This window comes from Sminthopsis crassicaudata, chromosome 1 (assembly GCF_048593235.1).
Source record: "Sminthopsis crassicaudata isolate SCR6 chromosome 1, ASM4859323v1, whole genome shotgun sequence".
Classification (NCBI taxonomy): Eukaryota; Metazoa; Chordata; class Mammalia; order Dasyuromorphia; family Dasyuridae; genus Sminthopsis; species Sminthopsis crassicaudata.
In genome coordinates, this window is record NC_133617.1 from 311,509,133 (window position 1) to 311,529,579 (window position 20,447).

Consider the following 20,447-nt stretch of genomic DNA (forward strand, 5'->3'; position numbering starts at 1 on the left):
TGTAACATTTTAAATAAAAATGAATCCAGTACTAATAGTTGTACAATAAAATTTAACATCAAAAATAATTGTAATAATATATTTGACGTTTATTTTATTTGGCCTCATTAAAGCTATCCTGGGGTGAGAGTAGAATACTATGAGGCTAAAACATACAAAGAACTTCTTTTTAAGGTTATTGCCTTCTCTATTACATATATAATATATATCCTAATAATCAGTCCAATATTGATATTGATAATAAGTTGAAATTTTGTTTTAATTATGACAATTATCTTGATGATTTTTAAGAGTAGATATTATTTTTTTTTTCTAAATATGCTCAGACAAACATGAAGAAAAATATTTTGTTTGTTTTGGCAAGACATTTAGGGTTAAGTGACTTGCCCAGGGTCACATAAGCTAGCAATTCTCTGATATTGAATTTGAACTCAGATACTCCTGAATTCAGGTCCAAAGCTCTATCCACTGCATGATTGAACTACTCTGTTAAGCTAAATTATAAATATTTGTTTATTTTACTTTATGTTATAACAGATAATATGAATTCAACATTTCCTGCTAATTGCTAATAAAAATGTGTCATTTTTTTTTTCTTAAGATTCAGGTAGAGACAATTTAAGTAGCCATTTTAGTTAAAAATTGACTTGACTAAATAGTTCATGTCAGACAAACTTTGTTATTTTAATTTACATTTTACTCTTCTCTTTCAACCTTTGTGAGTGCCAAATTGAGAGTTTTCATTGTTGGAGATCATATAGACTATTGAATATTGGTAAGTCAAAAATATAGACATTTGCATCTAAAAGCTAATACTTGCCTCCAACAAGTGAGCTCATGTATTAAGACTTGCAGATCAAAAAATATAATAAATAGTACTTAATGCACAGTAGTTCATATTCTACTGGGGAAGCATAGAAGGAAGAAAGACACACAATGACAGAGACAGAAATACATATATACAAAGATACACACACACCAAGACAAAGATGGAGACAGAACCCCCCCAAAAAAGAACAAAACAAAAACAAATAGGATCACAACATGGCCCATATTACAAGTATCACCTGATTGGAACATTGGAGAAATCGAGAGATTCCAAAAAACATATATAAATATATATTATATGTGAAAGTTTATTCTTAACTTAAGCAAACATTTGGAGGCAGAATATGGAATGTGATTTGTGTAGAACAGCTAGCAAGCCAGTTTGGCCAAAAAGAACAGTGAATAAAAAGTAATATGAAATGTAAGTGGAAAGATAAGTGGGAATCAGATTATGGTGATCCTCAAGTGAAGGATTTTATTTTGTATCAGAGTCAATAGCAAAGCCACTTTAGATTCTTGGATTTCCAACATGAGATAATATAGAAAATATGTATTTTATGATATCAATTTGACAGATATTTGATAGAGGTATTAAATAAGGAAGAGACTCAAATCCTGAAGGCTGATTGAGTCAATTGCAATAGACTTTATAAAAGATGATAAATATCTGAAGTAAAATTCAGGCTGTCTTTTAAGCTCAGTAGCTTATTCTGTCCAATTCCACAAACATTTAAGAAATACCTATTTTATAGAGAGCTTACATTTTTGGGTATAAGTAAGCATTAACTTTGTCATTTATATAATGATCACTACTTTAGGAAGCTATTTATATGTAGTTCATGATATCTAGAGAGGTGACTGCTATTGTTTTAACTTCTCATAGATTCATGGGAATGTGATGCTGTTAAATGTGAAACATATTGTCAATTTCTTCTATAGCAATTAGATTTTGAAAAGAAAATGCTATATTCTGTAAGGGTGGAAGCAAGTAATACCCACCCCGATCCACGTTTCCGACACCTGGGGCCCTTCAAGGATACAGCAGTAGTCAAAATTTCTGTGGAAGATGTTGATGAGTCCCCTGTCTTCAGCAAACCCTTTTATTTGATTGAAGTAGATGAAGATGTCAAAGAGGGTAGCATTATTGGACAAGTCATAGCTTATGATCCAGATGCCATGAAGAATTTAATAAAGTAAGTACTTCAGAAACATTTACATTGTCACTCACAAAAATAAAAAATTTCCTTTGATTACTGACAATTTATTTATAAAAATTAAATACTATATGATTTTTTTCTTAAATTCATTAGTAATTATCTTGCACCTTAGTCCTTTAGAAACAAATCAAAATTAGCACACAAATCATAAGAAAACATTACAATTCTAAATCATGGGTATAGCTAGGATAGTGAATCTATTGTTAGTCTCCTTCTTATTATTAATACCTCTAAGTAAAACTGAAAAATTGGAGGAGATATTTGTTTCTGAAATTTTAGCTGAATTTTAAGATGCCATATATTCCATAGACAACATTAGATATTAATAACTATGATTTTTTTGAATTGCCTGGTATATAACAGATGCATTATGTGGTTAAAAATAATTGATGAATCCTTAGGACTTTGTTTTATCCTATCAGTTTTCCCAATGTTTCTCAATTAAGTATTGTCAAAGCTAGAATTTTGAGTGCTAATAATTCAAGATGATTTTCTCAAGGTTATTAAGAGACATATGCTTGTTATTTTTATCTTAATTAACTTTTGTTTGATCTTTCTTTTCATTTACATGTATGCTGTACCCTTTATTGCAATCCCTCTCTGCTTTCTCAACCTGCATAACACTTGTTAATTTCTTTTCATAAATGCTAGCTATCTAATGTGCTTGTGTTTATTGATAAGTAATGTCTTTGTTCTGAAGAAAATTTTTAAAGCATAATTTTAAAATTGTTCTATGAATAAGATATTTTTAAATTAGAAAAAAATTAATAGGAAAATATTTTAATAGGAAAGAACCCATCATATTTAAATTAAAAATAACATTTAACAATAACATCATTATCTCATTCAGAAAGAAATATTAGTGTACTTTATTCAAAACAGCTACATGTATAATCAACTGTGAATATATTAGTTTATCTTTCTAATATACTGATCATCTTTGCAAACAAAGGAGTTAAAAGTATAATTAAGATAACTAATTTTAAAACACTGTTAACTATTTATGTATTATATGTAGTCAGGTTTTTTGGTATAATTTGCTCAACATATGTGGCAAAATTGATTTTAAAATAAAAAATATATATCATTTTCAGAAGTTACTTTTTGCAAAATGAATTTGTTCAAATATATGCAATTATATATGCATAACTATATTTACAAATAAGTGTATATATACATAAGAATATACATTTATATATTATTTATTATATAAAGTTATGTATCTTTATATTTGTCATAGTCATGTTAAACACAGAGTATACAAAGTAAGGCAGGGAAGGGATCTGTATAAATCTGGCTTTAAATATTTTGCATTTTAATAGGCATCAATGAAAAAACTATACTTGTAACATATACATTGAAATTGGAAGGCAGTCTCAGAGGGAAAGCACAATTTGTATGTTGGGAAAAGTAAAGTAAGGAATAGAAGGAGAGGCATGAAGACTATATATAGAAATAAGCTGAATCTTAGAAGATGCCAGAGAAAACCGGAGTGAGAGATAAAGAGGGACAGCATTTTAATTTGGGAGGACAGTCAGTAAAATAGCAGGGAACTGGCAGAAGTAATGTTTTGTATGGGAAAAATGCCTGTGTGGCTCTATTATCAAATACATGATAAGGAGTAAAATCTCATAAGACTCAAAAAAGAAAAAGGGGTCATGTTATGAAGAATTTAAAATGCTAAAAGAGTATTTTTCTATATGGTTCTTGAAGTAATAGAGAGAGATTTGGGCTTATTGAACTGGAAAAATGACAAGATTAAATATGTGCTTTAGAGAAATATTTTTTAAAAAAATATTAAACAAAAATCATTTCCGTACCGTATTATTTTTTAAATGATTAAACATAATATTTCAAGTGTATATATAATATGTGTAATTTTTTTCTATACACATTTCTACTTATATGTTTCCTCTGGATGAAGATTGTCTCTTTTTAATTTGTCTTTCATAGTAATTTAAGTGTTTATAATAGCCAAAATGATTTAATTTAATTTAACCACTTTAAATCAATTTCATCTGGATTGAAAAAGTTTGAACTTTATTCTTTAGCTTAGGTCCTTGGGGAATTTAGCTATGTTGATACTTTGATACTTAAGCACTAAACCAATAGAGGGTACCTACTAAGAACTTTCCCCATGTAATGCTTTTTCTTGCTTTCAATTTGTCATTTACTGAATTGATCAGTGGTGATAAGAAAGTCAGAATAACATAGTAAGGGGTAAGACTGATTCCAAAGGACCTGTGTACATATGGTCAGTCTCATGCTCAACATCTGAATAACTTTGGTATAGTTTATTCTTCTGTAACACAAAAGTTCCTGTCTAATTCAGAATTTATAATCTTCACATCAGCTTTATAATCTCTTCTAAAGATAAGAACTTTTAAAGTTTTTAATAGAATTTATAAAATTAAAAAAGAGAATAATTTCAAAATTATAGCTTAATATATTGCATTCATTTGAAATCACGTTTACTTTATTTTATACATTTGAAAATATTATTCTGAAAATCATTTTACGTTTTCCTAGACTACCCAAAAGATCTAAGCCAAAAAAAGAAAAAAATTAAGAGCCCCTAATAAAGATATGTTGAAGAAATCTTGTTTGTTTTATTTTTGATTGATTGGTTGATTATTCAGTTTCTTTTTTGTTATTGTTGTTGTTGTTGTTGTTGTTGTTGTTGTTGTTTTTACTGCTTGTGAATTATTTTAAATAAGGATGCAGTTGAACAAATTTTAAAATGCTGCTGAATTATGTTAAATAAAGATGGCATCTTTAAAAGTAAGTCATGAAAACATAGTAGAATAGTCAATAACCTGCAGAGGGAGCCCCAACCATTTCTCCTTTCATACAGGCATACTCTCAAAGCAGTCCCTAATATGTATGTCTCTAGATAGGAGCTGCATGCCTAACTGTTAGGATCATTATGTTAAATTTTTATAGATTTATTCTTTGTAATAGTGACTAATAAGGGATCTATAAAAGAATATAACATAGGATAATATGGTAAGTACTAAAATTACTGAGAAGTCATACTATAGTCACCAATGTTTGATGACTATATCACTAATGATTTAGACTTTCACACTCTGAAATTTTATATCATTGAAAATCTTTTCAGTCTCTATGAATCTCTACTTAAATTTAGAAGACACAGGATCTAATGAGAATGATTTAGAGGGGATTTAAAGAATGCAATTAGAACATTAAACAATTTGTAATCTAGTAGGAAATGAAATCTGCCCCTAAAATAATAAATAATTACACTATGCCCAGAGAAATTTCCTAATTTTCCTAAGTGATCCTAGTTTGAAAGAGTCAAAAAGTTCTGAACAAAAATGAAATTAAAAAAAAAAAAAACATAAACTAAGAGATTAGTAAGTCATCTATAGACCCTAAAGGAGTAAAATTTTCTCTAAATTTTTAACAAACATATTGGATTATACAGTTGCTGAAGATTAAAGCCAGTAATATGATACTGATTAAAATCAAGAAAATCCCTAAGCAACATTGTGAAGCAGGTAGAAATGTTTTTTTGTAACTTTCTATTTTAACTGATCTTCCCTTCAGGTTCTGCCTCTCTAGAGTCACATATCTTTGCCTCAATCGATAAGAGGGATTCTGTAATCAAATTTGTCTTTACTTGATAAAGGTGTCAGGTGTTTTCTTTGGAAAGAGTCAGATGAAACCAAGATCTCATTTTAGTTCTAATATATTAAATGGGTGAAAACACAACTCAATCCTTCAGTCAATTAATCAATCCAAAGAGTTTAATCTCAATACAATAAATCTCTAGATTACCATAGTATTGCAAGAAATGTTTTGTGATAGGCTGAAGAAATTTGACCACAAAATCATCTAAAAATAATCAATGGAGATGAGAAAGGAGGAAATTACAGAAATACTAGTGATTGCAGAGTTCTAGATGAAACTCTTGAGAGGGAAACTCTGATAGGTATTGAGAAGAGGGAAAAAGAATAAGACTATCTTTGAACAGGTCTCCTTTCTCTTCTTTAGGAGGATTTTCCAGCTTTGAAACTTTAGACTAGAAGCTATTTAACTTCTCACGTTCTCATCAGCACACTAGATAACACTAGGAATGATTCCCGTGTTCACATCCTTGTCTTAAATGACATCTCTAAATTAGATTTTGGACTGGATTATCAGAGATGCAGGATAGACTGGATTCGTGGCTTTACAAACATCCCATCAAAGACACTCCATAAGTCTAAGAAAAAGTTTTCGGGCACCTCAACAATGAGGAAAAAAGACTTACAGCAACTACAAGCTATGAGCTATGCCTTGGCTACATGTGCTCTCCAAATTTGAGCTTGTTTTTCCATAGGCTCAATATGAACATTTACGTATCATATACTTTGAGGGGAGTTGAGAAATGTTTCCTGCCAACTTTTCTTACAGTATCATCTTAGTAAATTCTAAAATTTGCTGAAATCAAAAGTTTGATTAAATTGATTTTCAACTGCCAATGGGGGGAGGGAGCACATCAGTGGAGATTTAACCAATGGCATTAAAGAGTATTCCTGAAACCTCAGAGGCACCCCTAGAACTCTGAGGGAAAGTTAGTCCAATTAGCTCTTGGAACCTGAGTTTGGCAGTGGGAGTGGGAATTGGAAGAAGCATTCTCTAAATCTTCCATTGGTTACATTAGTAGTTTAGCATTAAAATAGGAAAAAAAATTTCCTATGGGCTTCATTACTTGTGTAGTATTTTATTTTTATTTATTGGGTTAAACATTTCCTTATTACATGGTTAGGAGGTTTAGGGCTATTGGCTTGTGAGTAGATTTTGATATTTTTTTGGTTCATAGTCTTCAAGAAATGTTTTTGTTTTTTTTTTTTTTTTAATTTGTAATTTTGAATTCATCATAGCAATATTTACATTTTAATAGGAAACTTAAATATCCAATACATAATTATAATAGCTCCTTGGAGAACTATTTTCTCTCTAAAAGATATCAGTCTCTCAGTTTATATCATACTTAGAATCACTAAGAATTATAAAATCATAAAATTTGAGAAACAGAAGAGAGGTTCAGCAGAAACTCCTATTTTTACAGAGGAGGAACTTGAAGGATATGTTACTTTTCCAGAGTTACACAAATAACACATGAGTAATCTATAGTTCAAATCAAAGTATTTATGGTAACTCCATACATATATTTCAGGGTATCATGATGTTTTCTTACCAATCTATGATCATTTAGAATATCAATTCTGTTATCAGTGAGACTCTGGTATTCTTATTTAACAAGTATAGGCCCCAGAAGGTCTAATTCTTCTCTCCTATAGTTGGAGGGATTCTGAAGGAAAGGATTATATTAAAGTAGGAGTTCTCTGCCTCAGAAGGTAGGAAACTAATTCCACCAAACAGCAAAACATTCATCACACACACTTTTGGAAATTCTTCTGCCACTTACAACATGTAAAAAGGATTTGAGATTATCATTACAATTAGCAGCTGTTGTCAGCTCTGCCTCACTTCATTAGTAATCAAGTTTCCCTCAGGTTACAGACTTGATTATATCCTCACAGCTTCTGAGAACAGATGCTTCCTACCTCCCACCTCTTATGATATCACTGCATTTTAAAGTTCAACTATTTTTAGGAGCACCCTTGCCATTGATATCAACTTGAAAGCTCATATAACCAAACACAACTTGTTGCCGAGATATTTCATTATGACTCAGAAAAGTTTAGGAGTTTATAATAGAGAGGCAGCAAAGAGAAAGCAAGCTGCTTTCTTTCCACTGATAATGAAAAGAAAAATAAGATGAGGCAATTAATTCCTGACAAAGGTATTAGAATTTTGCAGAAAAAGACCAAGTAAAAGTAAGTATATTAGACCTCCAGTTTGTTGTTTTGGATTGGAATTTCATTCCAAAGATTATGGAACTAAAAATAACATTCCCATACTGAAAAAGTCAATAATAATAGCTAACATTTCTGTAGAACCTAATATGTTTCAAGCATTTGTTCAAATATTAATTCATATGAATTGTTCAGTAATCCCAGGATGTAGTTATTATTATCTGCATTTTATAGTTGGGAAACCTGACAGTAGGAAACTTGTTTAAGGTCACACACCTAACAAATGTCTGAGGTAAGACTTCAGAGCCAACACTCAATCCATTCTATCCACTGAACCATCAGGTGCCTCTGAAGATAAATGCATGATAAAACTGAAGCAAAATCCATTTAGCAATAGTAAAACCAATTAATTACTTTACAATGAAAAGAATCTTCTCCTGCCCCTTACTCCCTAGTGTCTGAAGGCAATCAGACACTTCTTCATAGAGGATAATTAGTTCACCAACATCTAGGAGTTCTATTAACAGTCCATTTGTTGAGATATAGACTATCCAAAATGAATCCTGATAATTTGCTTGAAGAGATTTGATGGAAGAAAAACAGAAAATATAACCTCCATTTTCAAAATAAAAAGGATACTAGTTTCTAAATATTTACAGATCTCTCCCAACAATTGAGCATCTATTAATATTTATTTATTAAACCCATAGTATGTATAGGAGGTAGCTGAAGGTGACGCAATGGAGAAAACATCAATCCTGAGTCAGAAAGATCTTAGTTCAATTCCATTTTCAGATACTTATTAGCTGTATGATCCCTGGAAAGTCACTTATTCCTGTTTACCTCAGTTTCCTAATATGTAAAATGAGCTAGAAAAAGAAATTGAAAACCACTCTGGAATTTATGATAAGAAAAACTCAAATGATTGACACAAGTTAGAAACAAATAAAATAATTCAATAATAAAACAAAACAAAAAAATAAGAAGCAAAAACAAATTCTACTTTTATGGACTTCACCATGTAATGTGGGAGACAATTAAACACACACACACATATATCTATGTCTATATCTATATCTATCTATATCTATATCTATATCTATATCTATATCTATATCTATATCTATATCTATATCTATATCTATATCTATATCTATATCTATATCTATATCTATATCTCTATCTCTATATCTATATCTATTATCTGTGGGATAATATGGTCTAATTTAAAAATGGAATTGGGAGAGTTTGTGAAGGTTTCCCATAGAAAATGGAATTTTAGTTATAACTTAAAGGAGGTCAGAGAAACCAGGAGGCAGAGATTAGGGAAGGAAGCATTCCTGACATAAGAATAATTAAAACAATGACCAGAATCAAGGATATCTTGTTCATGGAATAATAGGGAGAAACCAGTTCCATTTGATTAAAGAGTACTAAATGAAGAGTAAGTGTAAAACGTCTCAAAATGGACAAATTTGGTTTTATTTTTGTTTGTTTGTTTCTAAGGTGTGAGAGGTGGACAGGTTATAAAACACTTTGAATTTGAGAGTATTGTATATTTGATCTTGGAGACAGTTGAGAACTAGGACAGTTTAGTTTTCCCCAGTTAATAGTATTTTCCAATTGTATGTAATAATGAACATTTTTTTTTTTTTTTTTTTTTTTTTTTTTTTTTTTTTTTTTTATTTTCACATTTCTTTAATTCTTTTTTTTTTTTTTTTTTTTTTTTTTTTTATTATATATATATATATATATTTTATAATATTATCCCTTGTATTCATTTTTCCAATTTACCCCCCCTCCCTCTATTCCCTCCCCCCGACGACAGGCAATACCATACATTTTACATGTGTTACAATATAGTCTAGGTACAATACATGTGTGCGAATATCACTTTCTTGTTGCACAATAAACATTAGATTCCGAAGGTACATGCAACCTGGGCAGACAGATATTAGTGCTAACAATTTTCATTCCCCTCCCAGTGTTTCTTCTCTGGGTGCAGCTACCTCTGTCCATCATTGATCAACTGGAAGTGAGTTGGATCTTCTTTATGTTGAAGATTTCCACTTCCATCAGAATACATCCTCATACAGCATTGTTGTTGAAGTGTACAGTGATCTTCTGGTTCTGCTCATTTCACTCAGCATCAGTTGATTTAAGTCTCTCCAGGCCTCTCTATATTCCTCCTGCTGGTCATTTCTTACCGAGCAATAATATTCCATAACCTTCATATACCACAATTTACCCAACCATTCTCCAACTGATGGACATCCATTCATCCTCCAGTTTCTAGCTACAACAAAAAGAGCCGCCACAAACATTTTGGCACATATATGTCTCTTTCCGCTCTTTAGTATTTCTTTGGGATATAATCCCAGTAGTAGCGCTGCTGGGTCAAAGGGTATGCACAGTTTGATAACTTTTTGGGCATAATTCCAGATTGCTCTCCAGAATGGCTGGATTCTTTCACAACTCCACCAGCAATGTATTAGTGTCCCAGTTTCCCCACATCCCCTCCAACATTTGTCAATATAATGAACATTTTCAACATGCACTTTTATAAGATTTTGAGTTGCAAATTGTTCCCCTTCCTGTCTCCCTTTCTCTACTCCATATAGGTTATATACATGAACAATCATATTAATCACATTTCCACATTAATCAAATTGTGAAAGAAGCAGCAAAAAAGAAAAAAAATACAAACAAAAGTGAAAAAAAATCATTAAGATTCCATTTCAGTAGAAATCGATAGCATTTTCCATCATGAGTCTTTTGGGATTATCCTGGATCATTGTTTTTCTAAATAGAGCGATAGCATTGTAAATAGAGCTAAATCCATCATGGTTTATCATTACATAATGTTGCTATTATTGATGCACAAAGATCTCCTGCTTCTGCTCAGTTCACTTCATATCAGTTCATTTAGACTATTCAATTTCTTTCTGAAATTCACCTGTTCATTTCTTATAGCAAGTGAGTATTCCACTTCATATAGCATAACATATATATATATATAGCCATTTCACAATTGATGTCCATCCCTTCAATTTCTAATTATTTTCCCCTCAAATATATAGATGGAGCTACTATCAATATTTTTATACATGTTTTTTTTTTCACTCTTTTTTTATAATCTCTTTGGGATACCAACCTAGGAATGGTATTGCTGAATTTGGGAATAGTGCCAGATTGTTCTCCAAAATGCTTCAGCCAGTTCAAATTTCACCAACAACACAGTAGTGTCCTAATTTTGCTACTTCTTTCCTGATGATTATCTTAGCCAATCTAATAGATATAAAGTGATACCTCAGAGTTTTTTAAATTTGCATTTTTTTCTAATTATTAATCATTTAGAACTTTTTTATATTATAAATAATTTTAATTTCATCATCTGAAAATTGCCTGTTCATATGCATTGACCATTTATCAACTGGGGAATGACTTGTATTCTTATACATTTGACTAAGTTCTCCATTTATTTGAAAAAATGAGGCCTTTATTAAAAACATTGAATGTAAAAATTGCTTACCATCTTTCAACTTTCCTTCTAATCTTGGATGCAATGGTTTTGTTTGCACAAAATCCTATATTCTGCAACTTTTCTGAAGTTGTTAATTATTTCAAGTAGTTTTTTTTTCTAGTTGATTCTCTAAGTATACTATCATATCATCTACAAAGAGTGATATTCTTGTTTTTTAATTGTCTATATGATTCCTTCAATTTTCTATTTTTCTTTCTTTTTTAAAATTAATGTTTCTAGTATAATATTGAATAGCAATGGTGATAACAGACATTCTTATTTCAAATCTGATCTTAGTGAGAAGGTTCCTAGCTTATTCCTATTAATCATAGTGCTTGCTGATAGTTTTTGATAGATGTTTCCTATAATTTTAAGGAAAATTCCATTTATTCCTATACTCTCTAGAGCTTTAATAATAATGTGTACTAAGGGATAATTAGAGACGAGTAATAGAAAATCAGCAGATAATAGGGAGACTTTAGAAGCATAAGCTTAGATAAGGTACTTAAATCCACAGGAAATGATTAGATCACCAAAGAAGGAGCATAGAAATAGAAGAGAAAAAAAAAGGCATGACATTGCACTGTGGATGATTATAGTTAAGGAAGTGAAAGGGATGATGATCCAGCAAGAGACTAAGAAGGAATGATCTCAGAAATTGGAAGAGGACAAGGAGAGAGTTATGTTTAGGGATTGGGAAAAAATAAACCAGAGAGAAAAGACTATCAAGGAGAAGAGTATGATAGTAACATAAGAGATTGTAAAGAGGACAATAAGAAAGAACTTTGAGGGGAAAAAACAAATAAAACAACTTTGGATAGTTGACATAACATCTCTTGCTTCAGCTTCCCAAGGGAGAATCCAGTGAGCAAAATATTATGAATAGAGAAACTTGAATTTACATCACTGTCAACTGAACTAAGTCCTTAAAAGACTCTCTTTGGTAAAAAAAAAATTAAAAAAAAAAAGGGATCTTCCTTTTCAAGGAAAAATCCAGGGATAAAACCAATGTAAAGAATGAATAAATTTTGCCCCCCCCTCAGCAAATCTCCCGAAGATCCAAGCATCAAATCACATAGTGCTCAAAATGGAAGAGGCTTAGTAATCATCATATCCTTCATTATGCTGATTGAGAGCCAAAGAGAGTGATTTCACCCAAATCACATGACCAGTTATTTGGGAGCCACAATTGAACCCACTGTCTATTATCTGAACACCACTCCAATGCCCATCTCACTCTGACATATTGCCTAGTAAAATTTCACATATCCATATATTTCCCTTTAAACAAAATCTGCTCAGGTCTTAGGGCAAGAGTTGTAGAAGCAGAGAAAGGTATTTGGGGGTTGTTATTTTGGTATTTTTTCCCCAATATTTTCTTGCTATACTAAATCTCTCCAGGGATAATAAATCAAACTACCATAGAACTATTCATATACTGGTGATTCTATCCCTGTATTACAAACTGCAGACTTGAAATTTTCAAACTGTGTTTTTATAGTGCTGTTTCTTCATCCAGAAGCTTTCAAATAGAGGTTATACAGCAATATGTGGCAAAATGGATTGCACTTGAGGAGTTTGATAAAAATTATCATTTTTCCTTTCCATATTTAATTATTTATGCATGAGGGAATTATTTGTTATTCTTTTTATTGTTGTTTTCTGTATCAAAATTACATTTCCATCCATGGCTTCTTGTATGACATTTGTCTCCTCTTCTAAACAATGGTATAGTATTATCCTCAAGAGCAGAAAATGTACTTGGGCAATCCTATGTCGGTGAAAGAACCTGCTCAGTACTTATTCCATTCCTTTTTATTAAAATGACTGTATTTAAGAAAAAAAAACACATATATACATATATAATATGTATAAAAGGTAAACATATATATGTCAAATTCTCTATCCCTAATTATTACTGTAAAATCCATTTGTTATAGTATTTCTTAATGTTTCAATCCCTCTTGCTACTTATTTTCTGGGTGTATATGTGTATATATTTGCAAAAACACTTTAACCTACTTGTATCTACAATATGTCCCTACATTGTCTTTTAGGCTATATATAATTAATAACCATATACAATTGTCATAAGAATATTCAAGCTAAGAGAGGTAGCATGGTGAAATTAATAAAGTGCTAGACCTGGAGACAAGAAGATCTGAGTACATTTTTTTAAAGGGATTTAAAGTAGTTTGATGGCACAGTGGTTGGAGCTCTGAATTTCTAGTGAAGAAGACTTGAATTCAGATTTGGTCTCCAATAGTTGCTAGCTATGTGATTCTGGGGGAAGTTATTTAATATCATCTTGCCTCAGTTTCCTCATTTTAAAATAGCATAATAATAGTAATCACCTACTAGAGTTGTAAAGGTAAAATGACATAAATTTGTAAATAATTTGAAAACTTAAATCTCTGCATGAATTCTAGCTATTTTTATAGGAAGCTTTCTGTCAATCTTACTTTGCTCATTTGTAAACTAGGAATAGTACTATCTATTTTATGTATAGCACTTAACTCACAAGATTATTCTGAAGATAAAATGGCCTTTAGAAACATAAAAGAGTTCTGAAAATGTCATTTATTATGATAAAAATAAGATTAATTTTTACCAAGAATAAACAGAATTCTTCTTTCTTTTCAATACTTGGTCCAATTAATTCATCTTCTGATATGTCTGTCCAGGGTATTGATGGTTATTTTAATTTAAGAATGCTGAATATATACATATGTGGGCATATACTTATATGCATATATCCAGATATATAGTCATTTGATGTCTAGATATAAATGAAGAAATTTAGGTATCTAGAGGTAGAGCATATGTGATTTCATTAGTATAGGGGATACATGCACATTCATATGTATGTATAAATAAATCTATATAGTTATGCAAGTATTTATTAATGAAGTCAAGAAAAAGACCAAGTTTCCTTCCATTGATTGTAAAACCAAAATTCATGTTTTAAGACATAGATATACATAGATATATAGATACTGCTATCTCAATCTTTATATTGTATGCATATTTTAAGAATGCTAAATATGTACATTTGTGAACATATACTTATATGCATATATCCAGACATATAGTCATTTGATATCTAGCTATAAATGAAGAATTTTAGGTATCTAGAAGAAGACATATTTATAAGCAAATATTTATTAATGAAGTCAGGATAAAAACTCAGTTTCCTTAATTTTCTTGCCTATTAGTTATTCTTCATGTCTTATCACCAATGCTTATTGCTTTTTATCACCAATGAAAAATTCCTAAATGTTGCTGAATAACCACATCTGTTTGTCAGAATGTATTCATTAGTGTGCTCCTTAATTACTGTGTGATGCTGAGGTTCCACTGTGCTTTGTTGAGAATTTAAGTTCAAAGTCACACAGTAATGATCTAAGGTAAAAATGAATCTAAGTCCTCTAACTACAGAGTCAGTGCTAATGTTTGTATTGTACATTATTAACTATTAGCATTTTGTTCATCATGTAAATGTGTAGGGGAGAAGTGCAAAACCATAGGTGGTGTATTATATACTAATTTATTTAGTATGAAGTGAATTGCTCTTAACCTAAACAACATCTTGTAAGTATGAGGCATGTATTAGTACAAATCTAGTATTTCTAGTATTGTAAAAATATTTCACTATTCCTAGGCAATTATTTGCTTCAGATAAATATGAAAGTCATTTTTAACAAATGGCAATTTCACTGAACAACAAAAACAAAATGATAATGCAACATACTTTTGAATTCATTTGAATAAGTTATATTGTTATTCAGTTGTTTTAGTTGTCTGACTCTGATCCCATTTGTGATTTCCTTGGCAAAGATCCTAGAGTGGTTTCTCATTTCCTTCTCCAGCTCATTTCTTAGATGAGGAAACTGAGGCAAACAGGGCTAACTGACTTGGCCAGGGTCACATAGCTAGTAAGTATCTGAGACTATATTTTAACTCAGGGGCTCCAGGGTCAGCACTATATTTCACTTTTTTAAAGTGTGGATCACAACTACATGTGGGATTTTGTAACTGAATGTAACTGAATGGGGATCAGAAAATGGTGATTTTATTATCAATAATTGTGTGATTTGTATAACTATTTTATATACCTATGTACCCAGAGTCACATAAAAAAATAGACAAAAAAAGGGTCAGGAATGGAAAAAAGTTTGAGAAATACTCCTCTGTAGTACATTTCTGCACCACAAATAAGAATAATATAATAATAAAAACATCAGTTCTAGTATTCTTCATTTCATTCATTTTTTCTCTTAAAATTAATATAAATTCTTCTCTCTGTGTTGTTATTTTCCTCTAAACTTGGTACAGTAATAATAGCAGTAGTAGTAGTAGCAGCAGTAGTAGAAGTAGAAATAATAGTGGAAGTAGAAATAGTAGTAGAAGTAGTAGTAGACAGTAGTAATAGCAATAATAGTAGTTGCAGTAGCAGTAGTTGTAGTAGAAATAGTTGTAGTAATAGTATTTATAGAAATAGTAGTAATAATGGTTGTGGTGGTGGTGTAATAATAGCATTTTTATATCACTTTCTAGGTACCAATAAATTAGTAAGCACATTACAACCATTATTTTATCCTCAAACTACCCTGGGAGGTTGATGCTAATTTTTACTCCAAGTTTACAGTTGAGGAAACCAAAGCAAACAGAGGTTAAGTGACTTGTACTAGATAGCAGGTGTTTGAGTTCATATTTGAGTCAGGTATTTCTAACTTATGTATTTCAAGTTTATTCTTCACACGTACTCCTTTTAAAAGTCTTCATTTATGATCAAACGAGAAAGCACAAAAGTAAAATAAGAGGTTCAGGGGAATGGGAAAAGAAAACAGAGAATACTATATCAGAATCAATGATATGAGGTAGAATATTCTGTGTATTAATATTGATGTTTGTCATACAAAGTGTGCCTTTATTATTTAGAGAACAATGCTTTGTAAGATGTAATTTAATGCAGCTTATTTTCCTTTATCCCCTTTATGGATTATGTCTTCCTCACATCAATTAACTTTCCCAGTATAAATTTATATTATAACACTAAGCACTAGAACACCCTTTTCCATATTCCAGAAGTATGTGAATTGAACTCTAAATAATATAAAGGTTTTTATTTGCTAATTTACTACTATTCATTGTTCATATAATCTTATGATTTATTATTACCTTAGAAGAACTTTCTTCTTGCTTCCTTTTGGAAATAGTCTTTATAATTTATTTTTGCAGGAATATCACAATCCTTACCAAATGTTAGTATATAATCCTTTGGTTCAAAAAATGATAGGAAAATAAAGAAAAAATAAATTTTCATGGTTTCTTTAGGATGAATGACTCAATTTCAAATTTTATTGCTTCATATTATCTGTCTTCATCTTACCTATTCAATTTCATCTTTCACTTACTGCCATAAATCATTTTTTCCTCTCCACTATCTCTCTTAACAGATTTTGAATATTAATTTTACCTAAAATTTCCCTAACCTTCTGCTCCAAAAATTCAACCCAGCCTTGATTTTAAGGTCTCTTCATAAAAGACATCCACAGAATGTGACTCTCAACACACACATACATACGATAGACTACTTAATTTACGTGATGCTAGAGCAACAATTAATCTCACATGAAGGAATACCATAAGCAGCAATTGCTGCTGTATATAATGTCATGGCAAGGGTTTGGGGGATAAGGTGTAATTCTCCCACTAAACAGAAACAAACTCATACCCTTTATTAGTTAACTGAAAGGCTAAAAATAAGATCCTTCATGCCACAAATAGATACACATATGCACTTATATACATATATATGTATATATTTGTACATACACATCCATGCATTGTTTTATTTTTATATATGTAAATAGAAAAATGAGAAGTGTTTGGTTTCAGAATTATATAGTCATTATTCAAAGGGAATAAACCAGTGCTAAAATTGACAGCAATATCCAGCTATAGTATTTAAGAAAATAGTAGGTAAAAAGCTATAATTTTCAAACTCACTATAATGCTTGACAGATCTTGTATCTTTTAAGTACTATAGATTTAAAGTCAGTAGGCCAGAAAAAACTATATCAGAAAGTAATTGGATACTGCCTAGTCTCTTGGGCAATATGCAATGGTAAATTTCCTGATATGTTATAAGACCAAGGAGCATGTAGAATAGCTGTCCCCTTGGCTAATTCAATTCTTAGTTTAGCATAAAGACCAATTCTGCCAAGTTGCTTTATTCTCTGCTTCTATATCAGCTATGAAATATTGATTATTTCATCAATAAAGGACTCAACAAAAGTTGACAACAGAAATCAAAATATTGTGCAGTAAACCATTGAGAAGCTAGTTAATAAAGGATTTAAGCTTTGGGGAACTGAGGGATTTCTACTTGTAGATCACTGGCAGCTGTTCAGACAGTTAGATTATAAGATAATATTTCTACAGTGTGTTTCCTGACATATTTGTTAAAAACCAATGAATGCAGAATCAGAACTTTCTGGTGCTCCATAATACACTCTGCAGAAGGAGTGACTGCAAAGATTTAAAACAACAACAACAATAACAAGAGTAGTACACTAAAAATAGAGACTTTTGTTTTCATAGAAGTCTTAAATGCTATTGTAATTAAAGTACAAATAACCTGGTACAGACAGGTGACAGCACTGTGAATAAAGCACTGATTCTGAAGTGAGGAAGAATTGATTTCAAATTTTTGCTTCACCCTATTTGCATGACTGGACCAGTGAATTAAATTTGTTTGTTTTAGTTTCCTCAATTATTAAAAAAATAGTTGGAGGAGGAAATGGCAAGTCACTCTAATATCTTTCCTGAGAAAATCATAAATGAGATTGTGAACAACCAAACAACAGAGATCACTTAGTTATGGTTGCAATTCCACTCAAAACAGCAACCTGATCAATTAATTTGTAATCTATTAGGATAGAGACATGGGTCCCTTAAAAAAGGTTACACTATTATTTGTTAATAATTCAATTCAATAACTAATTATGGAACATTTCCAACATTCTGCTTAAGTTAACCTAGAATAAGTGAAGTGCTGCTAGGTTAATTTTAGCAGAATGTTAGAGGTGCTTCATAATTAGTTCTTGCAAAAGAGCAAAGCTAGAAAACGCCAAGTACATAGATTCATTCCCAAATGTCAATACCAATGTTAATAGAGTCTTCGAGTCACAATCCATAAATCATCCAGATGTATTTTATCAAATTATCTGTTTCTTCAAACAGCAATAATACAGGTTACAATTGTGAAATATATTGACATGTGCTTCTGTTTCCTGATAGATATTCAGTGGATCGACATACTGATATGGACAGGATATTTAATATCCACTCTGCAAATGGGTCAATCTTCACACTGAAACCCCTTGATAGAGAATCATTTCCCTGGCACAACATTACCATTACTGCAACTGAAATTAGTAAGTTGGAGATTGAGCTATCCAAAGCTTTTATTTTTCATTAACACATATCCATACTTTACAAGAATCAGTCTTGTGGAGTTTTGTTTTCCTTTTTTATATTATACCATTTTACATAGCTTTTATTTTTACATCATATTAATTTATGAAAAACATTTTTGTATCATAAATACTACATTTAGAAGCAGGTAGATTGAGAAATGAATAGAGCACCAGTCCTGGAGTCAAGAGGATCTGAGCCCAAATCTATCTTCAGAAACTTGACACTCACCAGCTGTGTGACCACAAACAAGTCATATAATCTCAGTTGTCGCACCAAAAACATAATAAATAAATAAAATAAAATAAAATAAAATAAATAAAACATTTATTGAAAGAAGTATATTTTATTGATGGGGTCATATATTCAGGAAGATTTAAGAGAATTGTTATAAAAATGCACAGACAAAGAGACATACACAAACAAGGAGATAGAGGATATAGATATACAGAAATACACTGAATGAAAAAAAATATTCAGAAAATTAAAGAGAAAGAAACAAAAACAAAGAATTCATTCCCTCTTTGGTGTCAAGAAGAACTAAGCTCAATTGCTGTATCTAATATATTCTATTATTAAAGCAAAGTCACTTCTGAGAGTGCCAGGTTATTATCTGAGACTAGTTTCCTCACCTGAATCATTGAAGGGAGTTATTTTTATACTGGAAATTCCCTATACTAATAAAATAATAGATCTGCTCTCGGTGTCAGAGTAAATGCATTTATAATGCATTCATACCTCTACATGAGCATGACATTTTAAGTCTCTTTTGTGATCTAGAGAAAACAATATAAATAAAAAAATTTATCATGGTAAGATAATTAGTTAATAGGATTATCTTACCATGATATAAATTTTCTATTCTAATTTATAATAATTCTTTTTTTTATTTGGGTCTTCTAAACATATTGAAATTCGTAAGTAATCCAATCTAAAAAATGAAAAATCTTAGAAGTTACTTGTTGCTAGGTTACAGATAGTACAAGTGATGTCATTGTAATTTTGCAAATGAGACAGTAATTGCTTGTTATTTTTTTATTTCAGATAACCCAAAGAAAAGTACTCACATTCCTGTCTTCATCAGAATTTTAGATATAAATGACCATGCACCAGAGTTTGCCAAATATTATGAAACATTTGTTTGTGAAAATGCAAAACCTGGACAGGTAAACACATGTTATATATAAAATTGTTCTTTTCCTGCAGCTTATCTGTGTCATTATCTTTGTCTACTTATTTCTCCCCTCTTCTTCTTCTTGTTCTTCTTCTTGTTCTTCTTCTTGTTCTTTCTTCTTCTTCTTCTTCTTCTTCTTCTTCTTCTTCTTCTTCTTCTTCTTCTTCTTCTTCTTCTTCTTCTTCTTCTTCTTCTTCTTCTTCTTCTTCTTCTTCTTCTTCTTCTTCTTCTTCTTCTTTTTCCTTCTTCAATTTGTTTAGGCAGTTGGTCTTGGAAGATTTCACTTTGATACTCTTGTCCCAAATTCTTTTCACATACATCAATATACTAAAATGTAAATGGCTTGTTATTTTTCCCCTCTGTCACCTGCCAATTTTATGTAAACATTCACAGCT

At 30.7% G+C, this 20,447-nt stretch overlaps 1 protein-coding gene across 1 annotated transcript in view; it reads left to right on the forward strand.

Moving 5' to 3' along the window:
• Positions 1-20,447, forward strand: part of CDH9 (cadherin 9) — a 236,508-nt gene that overhangs the window by 203,441 nt on the left and 12,620 nt on the right. Inside the window, exons 7-9 of the mRNA XM_074279075.1 lie at positions 1,768-2,021; positions 18,702-18,838; positions 19,923-20,044. Of these exons, the coding sequence (XP_074135176.1) occupies positions 1,768-2,021; positions 18,702-18,838; positions 19,923-20,044 (513 nt within the window). The remainder of the gene's footprint in view (positions 1-1,767; positions 2,022-18,701; positions 18,839-19,922; positions 20,045-20,447) is intronic.